The sequence below is a fragment of the Microcaecilia unicolor genome, chromosome 4 (assembly GCF_901765095.1).
Source record: "Microcaecilia unicolor chromosome 4, aMicUni1.1, whole genome shotgun sequence".
In the NCBI taxonomy this organism is placed as follows: domain Eukaryota; kingdom Metazoa; phylum Chordata; class Amphibia; order Gymnophiona; family Siphonopidae; genus Microcaecilia; species Microcaecilia unicolor.
Window position 1 is genome coordinate 365,999,812 of NC_044034.1, and position 16,743 is coordinate 366,016,554.

Genomic DNA, 16,743 nt, shown 5'->3' on the forward strand with positions numbered 1-16,743 from the left:
AAAAGAAAAAAAGCCAAAAAAAGATTTTTAACCTGAAACGCGGCTCCGTAGACAGTCATCTGGCATTGGCTGTCGTCACTGCAGCCACTCCTCCTCTCCCCTCCACGTCACTGCCCCTGCAGGAAGACCCCGGAGGAGCGCAGCGACGTCAGAAGGGAGAGGAGGAGCAGCTGCAGAGATGACAGCCAATGCCAGATGGCTGTCTACGGAGCTCTGTTTCAGGTTTAAAATCTTTTTTTGGCTTTTTTATTTTCGTACCGGCCGCTGCTGCTCAACAGGAGATGCAGCAGCGGCCGGACAGCATTAGTATTGGCGGCTGCGGGTGGCGAGGGGGTTGATGTGCCCAAGGGGGGGGTAGGGGCTTGGGTGATGTGCCGAGGGGGGAGGGGAGGGTCGCTGGATATGGGCGGCTGGAGGGGGGCGGGGGAGGGAAGGGTCGCTGGACATGGGTGGCTGCAGGGGGAGAGGAGGGTCGCTGGACATGGATGGCTGCAGGGGGGGCAGGGAAGAGGGAGGTGGGGAGGTGGTCCTGAGACCAGATGGGTGGCTGCAGGGGGGACAGGGGCAGAGGAGGGTCGCTGGACATGGGTGGCTGCAGGGGGGGCAAGGGGAAAGGAGAGGAGGGTCATTGGACATGGGTGTCTGCAGGGAGGCAGGGGAGAGGAGGGTTGCTGGACATGGGTAGCTGCAGGGGGAGAGGAGGGTTGCTGGACATGGGTGGCTGCAGGGGGGGCAGGGGGAGAGGAGAGTCGCTGGACATGGGTGGCTGCAGGGGGAGCAGGGGAGAGAGGAGGGCCGCTGCACATGCGTGGCTGCAGGAGCAGAGGAGGGTTGGTGGGGAGGGGGTCCTGAGACCAGATGGGTGGCTGCAGGGGGGGCAGGGGACACAGGAAGGACGCTGCAGGGGGGGGATTACCTTGCTAGTGCCTGTTTCATTGCCTACCGAAACGGGCCTTTTATACTAGAATTTTATAAAATACAGTAATACACCTATATGCTGAAATAATCTAACGACAGTTACACCTGCTCTGAAATGGGTGTAACTGTTCGCACCTGTAATGTAGGCACAATTTCTGCAGTATTTCACAAACACACGTAGGCACCTATATGTTTTATAAAATACACCTAAGTAGGTGCCTACTTGCCCTCTTAAACTACTACTACTACTACTTATCATTTCTAAAGCGCTACTAGACGTATGCAGCGTCCCCTTCAAAAATTACCCTTAATGTTGATTCTTCTACCCACAGACTTTTCATATAATGCCAGGAATTGTTCCCCCTTTCTTCCATCATTTCACAACTTGTCCCTACCTCAAATGGCATGACAAATGATCCCTCAGCACCACTTAGTGAGTGGCAGGAGCTGGGATGATATCAGTAGCCATATTTCCCTTTTCTCCAGGCTCAATGTGCATCTTAACAGTGGCAATCCCTTTAGACAACAGACTTGAAGAAACATCTAAAAATGCTGTACTGCAGGGTACAGTGCTACAGCAACAGCCATGGGACTAATCAATATTACCAGTTTAACAACTATCGGGCAATTCTGTAACAGGGTGCTGTCAGGATTGCTCAGATGTCAGGATTGCTGGACATACTTATATTAATATGAAACCAGCTTCTGATAGCTCCCCCCTCCCTCAGGAATCCCTGAGGATGGCAGATGGACCAAATGTTGCCCAGCTGCCTGCTAGCCCTTTGTTTCTCAAGTACCCCTAATTAACATACCTTTGTCCTCTCTGGGCATCTGGGACCAGGGCTCTCTGAGAACAATGAAAGCCAGACAGATAGGCTCCAAAACTAGGAACTTCAAAGATTAAAACCTATGAAAGTGCTCACCTTCCTTACATCAGGAAATTAAACTGGTGTTTGCAAAAGAAATAGCTGATAACAAAGGCTGGGAAGGAAAGAAGTTATTTGATCCCTCTCTGTTCCTGTTAGATATATATATAAGTCCGAGCACATGGCTCTGCTCTCTTGTTTCTCTTTCTTTCTCTGCACACCCCCATCTTTAGCTTTCTCTCATTGATTCCCATCTAAACACACACACAGATACAGCATTGTAATATTTACATGTACTAAGTGCTGTGAGCCTATATATATGTAAATACAATATACTTTCTATATATATCCAAACCCATGTGGATTGTGTATTCTTGGGAACCACTGCCTCTACAAACTGAACCCGGGACCATAACTGGACAACGAATGCTGACAGGTGCCTATAATGAAACAATGAAACACAGGTGCCTACTTCCCTTTATAGGAGACTAGTCTAACTGGGTAAAAACGTGCCTAACAGTTCACTATGACATCATAAGGAGCATTTCCAGTGGACAAAAGGAAATATGTCTCTAAGATCTATACTGATTGTAGATCTTCACATGTTGTGTATATATTATAGTGTTCTTGTTCTAAGGTGTACGTAGGCAAAACCATTAGACCCCTTAACATTAGGATAAATAAGCATAGACACAGCATTGTTCATTCTCATCCTGGTGCTCCGCTAGTACCCCACTCTCAATCAGTTGCTCACACTTTAGAAGATTTTACAGTGAGAGTGATTGACCGAGTGTCACCTAAGTTACGTGGAGGAAATATTGATAGACGTTTGTTACAGTTGGAGCAGAAGTGGATTTTTCCTTTACAAGCAGTGGAGCCCAGTGGATTGAATGCAAGAATTGAATGGACTGTATTCTTTGGAAAGAAATTAACAGAAGTTTGCAATATAATAAGATATGTCTGAATGCATTTTTTGGTATATCAGATATGAGATGGAAAGAGGGAGGGGGGTTTGTTACATTTGATATTAAATTTAGGCTTTGGTGGTTGGTTATATCACTATAATTGAGTAGGCACATTTTCATACGGCGCAATGTGTCGTTTTAGGTGTTTTAATGGGATTATTTGTTATTTTAATTGGTGCTATTGGGTAGTTGATATGAAGCATTTGGTTTAGACTATAACCGGTAGTCCTATACACATTTCATGACAATATTTGAAGATCTGTGTAGCTTGGCCAGTATATACCTTTGCCAGAGTGTTTAGCAATATGATCTTTCGTTCAGGGGGAGTTCAACCGGAAGTGACGTGGGGCTTTCTTTTATGGAGGGTACGATACGTTTAAACATAGCTATAGTGTCGTCCCAAGTAATGCTTTACATTTGCATTTAGTAGTGCGAGCACTGAGAGGGTTGGGGTCTTACTGAGAGAGTAGGTTAGCGTCTTGGGGGATTTCGGTTTGTTTGTTTTCCCGGGGTGAGTGATTCCCTACATTATTTCAGTAATGATTGGCTCCTTTTTAAAAAACAGCTGTCATGCCACTTCCGGGCGTGTCCTTTGAACAGGGGGTTTAAATGGTGACGCTGTAGTATGATTTCCCTTGTTCATTTATGTTTTGCTGAACTGTTGGCACACTGGGTAAGCTGCATAAAGTTTTCTTTAAGGTAATAGGCTTTTTTGTTTTTCGTCCTAGTTTTTATTGCATGATATGAATTTGGTTGTTGGTGTGTTTGGTTTTTAGGATTTGGCCATTATTTAACTGAGCTGCGGCTTGCAGTTGGGCGTCCTTCCCCTGATGAAGCTTGACCCGGCGAAACAGGACCATTGGGGAGGCCCTCAGTTTAAGCTGCAGCAAGCTAAGTAGCCTTGCTCTATTTTGTGGCTGTTTTGCTGTATCACATCATATTTATGCATTTATAGTTGTGTGAACACTGAGGAAGTAGGGTGGTAGGACCTATGATTGAAACACGGTGACAATATATGTAATCTTATTAAGATCAAGATTAAGTTGTCACTAGTCTGAGGTCCTCTCCTTCATTTATGATCAATTCATTTTCTTGCAATAGTACGATTTGATCCGCTATTCTGTGTTGGAACATTATTAAATTGAGCGGAGCTCTTTTTTCCCATTGATTTTTGTTACTTTGGTAGTTACATTTGTATCCCACATTTTCCCACCTATTTGCAGGCTCAATGTGGCTTACATAGTACCGGAAAGATGTTTGAAGATTCCGGTGTGAACCAATACAATGTGATGTTGTGGTAAGATGAAGTTTATATGGCAGAGCCACAAAAAGAATCGCAGAGCGGAGGAGTAGAGTTATGTTCATTACGTGCTTTAGTTTTCTTGTGTAGCCAAGGTCAGGCATTTAGGTTGGATCGGGAGAGTATGCCTTTTTAAGCAGGGTGGTTTTTAGTATTTTCCAGAAGTTTAGGTGGTCGTACGTCGTTTTCAAGGCTTTTGGTAGTGCATTCCACAGTTGTGTGCTTATGTAGGAAAAGCTGGATGCATAGGTAGATTTGTATTTAAGACCTTTACAGCTTGGGCAGTGTAGATTTAGATATGTTCGTGTTAAATCAGATGTGTTTCTGGTTGGTAAGTCGATTAAGTCTGTCATGTATCCAGGCGCTTCGCCATAGATAATTTTGTGAACCATGGTGAAGATTTTAAAGGCAACACATTCTTTGATTGGGAGCCAAGACTTGGCTAGTGGGGTCATCATTAGGTTGAAGAGGGTCGGTGATAGCGGTGATCCTTGTGGTACTCCACAGTCTGCTTTCCACGGTGATGATATGTTTGAGTTTGATTTTACTTGATATGTTCTTGTGGTTAGGAAACCCTTGGTCCAGCTGTTTCCACCAATCTCAAACTTGTCTAGTAGTCTTATTAATATATTGTGGTTTACCATGTCGAAAGAGCCCGACATGTCGAATTGGAGGAGGAGGATGCTTTTGCCTATTGCTATTTCTTGTTTGAATTTGGCTAGGAGAGTGAGTAGTACTGTTTCGGTGCTATGGAGGAGGCGAAATCCTGACTGTGATTCGTGTAATATTGAGAATTTGCTTATATAATCTGTAAGTTGTTTGGTTACCATGCTTTCCATCAGTTTGACTACCAATGGGATGGACGCTACTGGTCGGTAGTTGGTGATATCATCTGTTTTAAAGCTGAGGGGCCAAAATTGTGGAATGAGTTGCCTATGTGCATAAGGTCTTTGAAGGCAGATCAATTTAGGAGCGAGCTTAAAACATTGTTATTCTTAGAAGCATTTGGAGACCACCAAGCCTCTGTTTAGGTATGTTATATCTGCTAGTGAGTAATGTGTAGCTGATTTTAGTTTGCTTACTGTGTGTGGAGTCCTTGGTGTAGTATGTATGTGATCGTTATGTTTTTGTTATGATTTGTCATTTCATCACTATGAATGTACTTATTGTAAACTACCAAGAGCTCTACGGATTGTGTGGGTTATAAATTTTTTAAATAGATAAATAAATAGGTTGAAGGATTCAGACTGAATGTTGCCAGTGCCGCTGGTCTCCCTTTGGATACATATGTTCATACCATTCAAGAATCGAAATGGGCGTTGAAGGTGGTAATTTAGAAACGTTATTAAATTATTTATTTATTACATTTGTAGCCCACATTTTCCCACATAGCAGTAGGCTCAATGTGGCTTACAGGTTCCAGAGAGTACCAACTCCGGTAATATATACAGAGTGGAAAATAGAGTAACAGTAGGTTCAAGGAAGCTGATAAGGTTCCAGAAAAGAGAATACAACTCTGGGACGAATGTATAGTAGCATATAGAGAGAATTAATCCCAATGAGGCTGATAAGTCTCCGGGGATGGGACTACAGCTTCTAGTGAGCAATACAAAGTAGGATGAGGGTACAAGTATACGTAATTATAACTGGAGTGGTAAAATTTGTACAGTTTGAAGTAATAGGATTATGTGGAAGGGGTATTGTTAATTGCTTAGATCGAAAGATATGATGCATTGTTCATGAATTAGTTCGGGTTATAAGGAATAAGGATTGGAAACTGGTTGACCAACAGGTGACAGAGGGTGGTGGTAAATGGAATCCACTCGGAGGAAAGGAAGGTGAGTAGTGGAGTGCCTCAGGAGTTGGTGCTGGGGCCAATTATGCTTAATATATTTGTGAGAAACATTGCTGAAGGGTCAGAATGAAAAGTTTGCCATTTTGCGATTGACATGAAGATAGCCAATAGAATGAATACCCTGGAGGGAGTAGAAACCATGAGAAGGGATCTCCAAAAGTTGGAAGAATGGTCAAGGGTCTGGCAGTTAAAATTTAATCACTAAATAATACTGGGTTATCAATCCTCTCTGGTTTCTGTGTTTTCAATTGAAACAAATATTCTGAAACCCCAAATATCTACATTTAAATCGATTCACTCCTCATGCTAAAATATACAATATATATTGTGATAAGCGCTCAGTTTTAGATGCATTACATTGGCCGGAGCCTTCTCATATATAATGCAACCAATCCATCACCATTCTTGCAGGATTTCTTGACTGGAGGCGAGCTTCACCGCAGCTATGTTCTCCTGAGAATGTCTGATATTGGTGAAACAAGGAACATGTTGAGAACATAAGTAATATCACGTTGTAATGAAATAATTCACTATGGAGTATGGGCACTAATTCATCACATGTATGGTGCTACACTGGAGGAACAGCTGTATTACGGGGAGTATACCATCGCATCAGGAGGCACACACCATCCCAAGATAAGTGAATTCATCTATGTATTTTTGGCTGCCTATATTTCAGACAGTATATGCTGTTTTTTGAACTGTGTATTTTACAGCATATAATGATCTGTGGCAGGTAGGGATGAACACTGGTGCAATGATGGTGGATTGGTTGCATTATATATGAAAAGGCTCCGGCCAGTGTAATGCATCTAAAACTGAGCACTTATCACAATATTTATTGAACATGTTAGCATGAGGAGTGAATCGATTTATATGTAAATATTTGGGGTTTCAGAATGTTTGTTTTTGTTTCAGTTAAAATTTAATGCCAAGAAGAGCAGAGTGATGCACTCAGGGTGCAGAAATACAAAAGAGATGTACCAGATAGGAAGGGAGAGACTGGTAAGCTCGGCTTGGAGAGGGACCTTGAGGTGATGGTGTCCAAGGATCTCAAGGTGATGAAACAGTGCGACAACGCGGTGGCCACAACCAGAAGGATGCATAGAGCGGGTTATAACCAGCAGAAGAAACGAGGTGTTGATGCCCCAGTACAAGTCGTTGGTGAGGCCCCACCTGGAGTATTGTGTTCGGTTGTGAGGCCTTATCTTGCTAAGGATGTAAAAAGACTTGAAGCAGTTCAAAGAAAAGCAATGAAAATGGTATAGGGTTTATGTAGCAAGACATACATGGAGAGACTTGCTGACCTGAACATGTATACCCTGGAGGAAAGGAGAAACAGGGTGATATAATACCTTTCAAATATTTGAATGTTTGTATTAATTTGCAAACAAACATTTTCCAGAGACAGGAAGGTGGTAGAACTAGAGGACATGAATTGAGGTTGAAAGGGGGCCAACTCAGGAATAATGTCAGGAAGTATTTTTTTCACCAAGAGGATGGTAGATGCCTGGAATGCCCTGCTTCAGGAGGTGGTGGAGATGGAAGCAGTTACAGAGTTCAAAAATGCGAGGGACAAACACAAAGGAATCCTGTTTAGAAGGAAAGGATCCAAAGAAGCTTAGCGAAAATTAGGTAGGAAAGCCAGTACAGGGCAGATTTCTACGGTCTGTGCCCTGATCGAGGATGAATAGATTTGGATGGGCTTTGACAAGTTCAAAAATTTTAGAACAAGGCCAGTGCCGGACAGACTTCTATGGTCTATGCCCTAAAAATGGCAAGGATAAATCAAGATCAGGAATACATATGATGTATCACATCATACCATATGTAATGAGTTTATCTTGTTGGGCAGACTGGATGGATGTACAGGTCTTTATCTGCCATCATCTACTATGTTACTATCCAAATATCATCTGAAGTCCTTCCTACCATCATATATATGGCCCATTTTGGACTTTACTCACCTCTCCTTTTTGTTTCTTTATTTTTATCTAATCCATTTCTGTTCTCATTATACTTGAATCCCCTCTGATCTGGCCACAGCCTTTCAGTGCATTTTCCCTTCCCTTCTCCCTCTGATTCTTCTGCCCTCTCTACTGTCATTGAACTTGTTTTCTCAGTTCATTGTAAGCCACTTTGAGGCTGCTTTACGTGGTATAAAGCGGGGTATAAATGTTCTGAAATAAATAAATATGTTAATGCTGGATTTTTGTTCTGAATGCATTAAAACCAGAGGAATGCAGAACTTAATTGGTCCTCATTAATCTTTGGATCACGTGAACAGATATAAGAGAACTTCCTGCTCGGGTCGCCATTTTGTTATTCAGACAGAAGAAATTACTTTTGCCTGAATAGGTTTGTTTAAATCCGGATGTAGCATATTAGTTTTAATATTATACTGTTATTGTGTTTGAAGTACTGGTGACAATACTATTTTTAGTTTCATCAGCAAGACAAGGACCTATCTCCAATAAACCATGGCCCATGTCGGCTATATGGTCCTTTGCAGTTGAAGAAGTTTAATCTTGACTAAGATAAGATTGAATTGATTTTTAAAGTTATTTGAAATAAGAAAAAAAACATAATAAATTATTAGTTGAGTAAAGGTTAATGACCAATGACAATAATGGTGAGTCATAAGTTGAAAATAATGCTCATGTGAAACATGTCACCACTGAGGTCTTAATAAATCTACAGATTTATTTTATTTATTTATTTATTTATTGCATTTGTATCCCACATTTTCCCACCTTTTTGCAGGCTCAATGTGGCTTACAATGTATTGCTTTTGGTGAGTAATAGATTAGAAGATAGCAGTTAGTGTTATATACAGACTGTGAGTAACATGGTTGAAATTAAAACAAGTAGGTGCAAGAAAACAATTCTGATTATAGGTAGGTAGTAGATGCAGTGTTTAATGTAATTTTATAATTGTAGTTTGCTGCTCCAAACATTTATCACAGATAAGGCTCATTTTCGAAACAGAAAAGCATCCAAAAAGCGGCAGATGGACATATTTACATCCAAAACGTCCAAATCGCTATTTTCGAAACACATTTTTAAGATATATTTCTATGCAGTTCATATGCAGTGCATCCAAATCACAAAGGGGCATGCCAGGGGCATGTTGGGGGTGGGATTTGGGCATTCCCAAAACTTGGACTTTTTTCTGCCATAATGGAACAAAACAAAAATATCCAGGGCTATACGTCAGACGTCAATCACGAATAACTCATAAAAAGATGCCCTAAAAATGACCACTGGAGGGATTAAGGCATGACCACCCTCCCCTCAGTAGTTACTGATCCCTTTCCACCCCCCAAAGATGTGAAAGAAACAGTACATACCAGCCTCTATGACAGCTTCAGATGTTATGGCCAGTCCTATTAGAGCAGCAAACAGGGCCCTGGAGTAACTTCGTGGTCAGTGCAGTGTACTGTAGAGAATGGGGATCCAAGCCCATATCCCACTATAACTGGTAAACTTGTGGTGAAAAACGTGAGCCCTCCAAAACCTACCAAAAACCTACTGTAGCCACATTACGGTATTATGTAAGCCACATTGAACCTGCTAATGGGTGGGAAAATGTGGGATATAAATGTTACAAATAAATAAATAAAATGTAGGTGACACCTGCAGACATAAGGGCTATTGTAGTGGTATAAATTTGGGTATAGTAGGATTTTGGTGAGTTTTGGAAGGCTCACCAAACAATATTAAGAGGTAAGGATGAGATGTGTACCTGCGACCTTTTATGTGAAGACCACTGCGGTGCCCTCTAAGGTGCCCCCACTGCTCTACTGGGGCCAGTCTACTAAGAATGCTGGTCCCCCATAGGTCCCAATGGCTTGTTTTTGTGTGTTTTTCCCTCAGACTTTTTTTTTTTTTTTTTAAATGGTCACAAAAGAAAAATGCACTGAACACAAAATGTCTACTAAAAGTCTAGGAAATGGCCATTTTCAAAACAAAAAAATAGTCACGTTTCTGGTTCGAAAATCGCTATGTTCAGCACTTTATTTTTAGATGTTTTCAGTAAAACGTCCAAAATCGAATTTAGACATCATATTGAAAATGCCTCTTCCCGTGTTGGGTTATCTGGAGAAATTGTCTTACCTGATCATTTTCTTTCCTTTAGATGCAGCAGATGAATCCAGAGACCTACCCTGGTTTTCAGCTAAGTTTTCTGAGCAGCCCACTTCTTTTGCAGTGGAGTGCTGCGGGAGTTTTTTTTTTGCTGTTGTTCGAGTTATTGTTGGAAATTTGTGTTGTTGCTGTTGATTTACAGGTAGTTTAATCCACTGGATCTAAGTTACTGTGGGGGAGGAGAAAGTTCTTGCAGTCTGTCTTCTGGTGTTTCCTTCTGCTTTGCTATTCGAATACTGCCTGAGCTGGGAGCATGACGTCCCATAATATACCACTTCAGTTCAGTGTTCTCTATCTCCACCTGCTGGTAGATGGACACAACCCACAGGTCTCTGGATTCCATCTACTGCTGGCGCTAAGAAAATGCTGTTTAACATTTAAGTATGAGCATTTATGCCAGCCTTAAAGCTGAAGTAAGTGTTAGTGCAGGGGTGGGTTACCTTTATACATAGAGTGCCACGTGAATGTCAGTACTACCCCAAGAGGCCCACACGAATGTCAGCACTACCCCCAGTGGGCCACAACATTACATAATGTCGGAACCAGAAATGCACAGAGCTCTACAGACCTTCTGTGATAGATAAATAAATAGATAAGTAAAACTTTAAACTAAAAATGATAAAAACAAACAGCTACATTGGCTATTCTGAAAATATTTGTAAAATACAATATTTAAAATTGTCAAAATTATGTTTAATGATGGTTTTTGTATATACTTCCCATGGTCATCGGGGGGCCACATAAAATTCAATGGCAGGATGCAGGTTGCCCACCCCTGTGCTAATGCCTAAATGCCTCCATGCATACACACATGGAGGTCCAGCCCATGCTCCATCCCTGTGTATGTCCCCTTTCAAATATGCACAACCTAAGTTAAGCAGGTATGTGCAAAATAATGCTTAGGTGGCACGTTGGCCTGCGCATATACGTACATATATGTTAGTATTCTAAACATTTATGTAAGTAACACATGTGCAAAGGTTTGCGACTACTTTATAGAATTTCACCATATATGTACCTTGTGGAATTCCACTGTTTTTTATTTCTGGTTCCACCACTTGAATCGTATCATCTTCAAGGTAGAAATAGATTTTACACTGTCTTACTCTATATGCTTCTTCGCTGCTCGAAATGATGTCCTCAGCAAAGTATGCATCAAAAGAAAGAACCTATGGAAATTATAAAAACAGAAAAAAGAATAATTCTTTTATATGTCCACACTATACTAGGTAAACCCCAGGGAATTATGCATCCAACATTTTCAAAATCATGTAAAATTAGACATGATTCCTTGGGGCATACCTACCTTTCCCCTGGAGCTGCCTTTCTCCCAGGCACACTCCCTCTCCCTCCTGGCACACTCTGTTCCACAACCTTCCCCGATAGCACTTCTCCCTCCCCTTCTCCCCCAGGTCCATCTCTGTCTCTCCCCCTAAATCTCCCCAGCACCCTCAACCTCCTCCTCAGAACCCCTGCTCCAATTCACCACTCTGACTCCAGGAAACAGCTACAGGTTATTCTGCCAAACAAGGCAATGCTTCCAAGCATTGTTTGGCAGTCTGACCCCTAACAGTGCATCAGTACACACTACTAAGGTTCAGGCAGAACCATTATAAAAGATGGTGGTGGAGAAGGCAGCAGGCAGGAGCAATTGGGTATCGCTCCTGCCTTTAGAGGTGGGGTTGAAGGGTGTTCTGAAGGGTCTAGAAGGAGGAGTCTGAAGGGGTTGGGGGAACCAGGAAGCCAGGAGTTATCCGGGGACGGTGGGTGAATCCTGTCAAATTATATGGGATTATGTGATTAGGCGCACTCACTGCATATGCATTATCATGTAATTCCCTAGTGTATAACTAGGTAGATCCTGGTGCATCTCTTTCTGTTTTGCTCACTCAGCTTGTTTTGATATATTTAAAACCAACTAGATTTTTGTGGGCTTAAAGTTTCTGAACACAGAGAAAATATTCTGTTATTTGGGTCTTCTATATTGTGCCTTGAACCGGAAAGCAAGTCTGTGATTTGGTTTCTTGTTTTAATAATGCAGCGGTGCACTCTTTATCCCTTTCTAAGTGTGACCATATCATCACCACCCAGTCGCTCTGATTTTCTTCTGACAAATATTTTGCAGTGGTCTAATTCAGGTTTTCCCTTTTCTTTTCCAGTTTATCCACAGGGCAGAATCTGGTTTGAGGATATTTTATGTGATGTCATAATCTGCTGCTATGCTTTTGTGATGTATCGAGTGCCTGTTGCTATAAAGCCATGGACACTTCTAGTCGTCTTCCACTGACTGGTGTTGCTGCTCGTGGATATGGAGGAGAAACAAACAATAAGGAGAAAGCAACCAGATGAAAGGTCAGGTGATCCTTAACCAGTTTGTTGGAACTAATGCTAGAATAGAGTTCATGTTTAACATTAAATATTATTAATACCAAATCTTACATTAATAAACAATATAAATATATGAGCCATGGAAGATCAAGGAAAAAAACCAGATATCAAATCTTGGTATTCCTCTATTCTGATAAAATTTTGCAAAAGTTATTCAGCTGGTATCCAGGAGGAGCACCAGTGGCTTTCTCCTTCCATCCTCTCCATGAGAAGCTGCAGGCAGGATGTTCCCTTGGGGCCAGAGTGGAATCCCAGGCCATGTGTCAGGTGGAGGCGAAAACAGTAAGAGATGCACAGAGGATCATTAGTTGAAAAAAGTGAAAAGAAAGCCAGATTTCAACCAGGGTCTATGGTATCGCAACAGGAAGCCAACTAGGCAGAAAAGATGGGCCCTACCATCTCCTACCTGCTCTCATATGTTCCTGGTAGCCCATCATACCCTCTAGATCTATGAGGAGTCATAGTACACTTAGTGATTCAGAAGGGAAACTGTTCTATACTGAAGCACCTCCACTTCCTAGAGCTCCAGTACTCTTTGGAAATCTCTCAAGCAGGTACCAGTCAAACCCAATCTGGCTTAACTTTGCAAGATCTCACAAGATCAGAGTTCCAGATGTTCTGGCTCTAATCCATGATCTTCATATAAGCACACCTGCCATTCTTTTATTTTTGATAAAGTCTCTTCAGTGCCAGAGATGAACACAGCTTACCTGTTTATCAAATGCCACCCATGACGGCGAATCACTTCCTACTCCCCGTGGAAATACACTGTGTTTAGGTGGCAACTTCTGTCCACCCAAGGGTTCACCACCAATGCCAGGCTTGGCTTCACCCACCCATTTGGGAATTTTATTAGTGAAATCAAAATGCTGAGATTTGTGGAACTTTTCCTTCCCGAGCTGAAAGCAGAATTCCAAAAGAAAAGGTAAAAAAAAAATCAGACCTCAAATTGTACCTCTTTTTATTTAGCTCTAATTCAAATTTCTGCGAGCAGAATAACAGACCATCAGAAGGCAGGGCTATGATGAAATGTTCTAACACTTGACCCTCTGTCACAAGTTCAGGATGCTAATGCATTTCTACAATAGAGCTTACTGAGTTGGGTAGTACAGGAGTCAACTGGGATAAATAGATGAGTATGTATCTTAACTGAAATAATACTTTGTTCTTCTTATTTAGCTAATGACGATTGTTATGGTGGCATTATTTAAGCCACATTGAGCCTGCAAAGAGGTGGGAAAATGTGGGATACAAATGCAGCAAAAAAATCAAACATAAAAATGGCAAGTGACCAACTCACCTGCAAATGTGCAGTAGACACTTCCCTCTCTGTCCCACCCCCGCGTCAAGATGTGATGACGGAACAGAGAGGGAAACTGCGCTGAGGAGTGCACCAAATGGAAGGGGAGGGAGGGAACCGCCGAGGTCGCTACCCCTCCCCCCCAGGTTGCCGCTACCGCTCCACCTCCCGAGGTCGCCGCCGGCCCCCCTCCACCCGGGCCCTCTCTTCTCCATTGAACTTACAGCGCCAAAACCGCAGCAGGCAGATCAGCTCCCTTCGGCCTTCCTTCCCTGCCTGTGTCCCGCCCTCACCGACGTTACGTCACATGAGGGCGGGACACAGACAGGGAAGGAAGGCCGACGGGAGGCGATCTGCCTGCTGTGGTTTCGGAGGTGAGGCACTGTCAGTGTTGCCAGGTGGGCGGTTTTACCGCCCAATTGGGCGGTTTTCCGCGACCCGCCACGGGCAATTTTTGCCCACGGCGGGTTGCGGTTTTTTGGGCTTGTTTTGGGTCTTTTGGGCGGTTTTTAAAGTGGTTTTTTCGGCCGCGGTGGGCGGGGTTAGTGACGTTTTGGGCGGGGTTAGTGACGTTCTGGGCGGGGCCGATGACGGGGGAGGCGGGCTTGATGACGCGGGGGTGGGGGTGTCAGGGGCGGGGTTTGACTTTGGGCGGGTTTTGGGCTGGATTTGGGCTCGTTTGGGTGGGAAAAAAATTTTCCACCTGGCAACCCTGGGCACTGTACGTTTAATGGAGAGGAGAGGGCCCGGCCTGGGTGGAGGGGGGGAGCGGTGGTGGCGACCTCGAGGGGGGGGGAGAGGAGGGCAGGAGAAATGCTGAACATGGAAAGTCTCAGAAGGAGGGGGGGCCTTGGAGCTTGGAGGGATGGACGGAGGGGGGCCTTGGAGCTGGCTGGGAGGGAGGGACAGAGGGGAGCCTTGGAACTGGGAGGGCCTTGGAGCTGGGAGGAAGGGGGGCCTTGGAGCTGGCAGGGAGGGACAGAGGGCCTTGGAGCTGGCAGGGAAGGGGGAGGGAATGGAGCCTTGGAGCTGGTTGGCAGGGAGGGACAGAGGGCCTTGGAGCTGGCAGGGAAGGGGGAGCGAATGGAGCCTTGGAGCTGGGAGGGAGGGAGGGACAGAGGGGAGCCTTGGAGCTGGGAGGGCCTTGGAGCTGGGAGGGAGGGAGTTAGACATCAAAATAGAATATTCTAGTTCATTACCATCACCACAATTTATAATACTGTTCCTACAATTCCTTGTTTTTACTGTATTCTTTACCATGTAAGATGCTTTCTTTTACTATGTAAGGCGCACTGGACCTGCTGTATGTGGGAAAGAGGGGGGGGGGGTACAAATGTAATAAATAAATAAAATAGACCATACCAATACTCGCCCGTTTTAATTAAACTGAAGCCAATTTCTCTGTACAGTTAAAGCAGATATAAGGAACAGGTGTGTAACAGGCTAAGTCCAGGTGGTGCAGCCTTTATGTCCCAGAAGAGAAGGTTCAAGGGGAATAGCTCTTGCCCTGCATGGGGATGTATTTGGAGGCAGGGAAGATACAGGGTTAACATGACACTGCTACTGACAGCTGACGGAGCTGCTGGCCGCCACTTACGTTCCTGTTGAAGCAGTTACCGGGCAGGAGGGGTAACGCCATCTTAAAGAGCCGCTTCTGGCCCCGCTGTCCCCTCTGATTCAGCAGCAGCTGCTCGCGCCTCCCGCCTCCCGGCGCCGTTGCTATGGAGACGGCTTTTGCTTCGCTCCGCGTTGCTGGGAAACGGACGTCTGATGTCACACGTTTTAGCGTCCACGCTTCCAGGGGCGTGATGACGCATACAAAAGGCGTTACCTACCTGTGTGGAGGATGAGCACGCGGTATTTCCCGCCTAAGAAAGCTGCCTTTAAACGTGTCGGCGGCTTTTCCCCCTCTCTCCCCTGCTTGTTCGCTTTCATTTTCAGCTCCCGCTGCAACTATAGTGGTGGTGATGAGTACAGACCCCCACCTCCCCCCCCCCACCCCAGTCTCTGCCTCCCGATACAAAACGTTCGCACATTAGAGGAGGAACCTGCTGTGCACCAACCGCTGCTTTCCCTTCCGGTCGGAGCGACGGTTGTCTATTCTACTGACTTGCAAGGTGACAGACTTGGGAGAATGAAAGCACGTTGTTGTTGTTTTAGAATTAGGGAATGGAGGGAGGAAGAGGTGATTAGGAGGAGGGTTTACCAGAAGCAGTGATATTAATATTGTTAGCAGAAGGGAGCTCCTGGGACCTATGAGACGGGCTTGGGGGTGGTGGAGAAGACAACAACAAAAAACGCCAGCGGCCTCACCCTTCATGAGCCTCTTTGGCAATGAAGCGTTCCGGCCAGGGATGGGTAGAACGGCATTTACTACATGGAGGGACAATGGGTGCAGGATCCTGGGGCAATTACTGGTTGATGACACGTTTGATAGGGTTAAAGAACAATGGGATCTGACCAACAAAAATATGTTGCAATACCTTACTGGGCCACACTGAGAGCAGGGTTGCCAGGTGGAAAATTTTTTTCTAGCCCAAAAACCAGCCCAAAACCCGCCCAAACACAAACCCTGCCCCTGACACTCCCACCCCGCGTCACCGGCCCCGCCTCCCACGTCATCGGCCCGCCCAAAACGTCACTAACCCCGCCCAAAAAACGTCACTAACCCCACCCCCCCACGGCCGAAAAAGGCAAAAAGCCGCCCCAAAAACCGCACAGAAACCCAAAAAGCCGCAACCCGCCGCGGGCAAAAATTTCCCACAGCGGGTCGCGGAAAACCGCCCAATTGGGCGGTAAAACCGCCCACCTGGCAACACTGACTGAGAGCAGAATATGGGGAAGCTTGGACATGGGGACCACTAGATCGGATTCGTCTTAAACTCCCCTATCAACTAAATGGCTTATCGACTTGGTATAAAGTGTTGAATGAAAATAGGCGGGTAGAGGAGATGAAGCAGTTGGTAGAGAAATGGAACGGGGAGTTGGGAACTACGTACACTGAA

At 44.4% G+C, this 16,743-nt stretch overlaps 1 protein-coding gene across 2 annotated transcripts in view; it reads right to left on the reverse strand.

Moving 5' to 3' along the window:
- EFHC2 (EF-hand domain containing 2) overlaps window positions 1–15,442 on the reverse strand; it is a 169,557-nt gene extending 154,115 nt beyond the window's left edge. Inside the window, exons 1-3 of one of the 2 annotated variants that reach the window (XM_030199701.1) lie at window positions 15,336–15,442; window positions 13,149–13,337; window positions 11,069–11,219 (exon numbers count right to left, since the gene is read on the reverse strand). In XM_030199701.1, the coding sequence (XP_030055561.1) occupies window positions 11,069–11,219; window positions 13,149–13,337; window positions 15,336–15,377 (382 nt within the window). In that variant the 5' untranslated portion in view covers window positions 15,378–15,442. The remainder of the gene's footprint in view (window positions 1–11,068; window positions 11,220–13,148; window positions 13,338–15,335) is intronic. The other variant, XM_030199702.1, reaches the window with a different exon arrangement.
- Window positions 15,443–16,743: the final 1,301 nt, after the last annotated feature.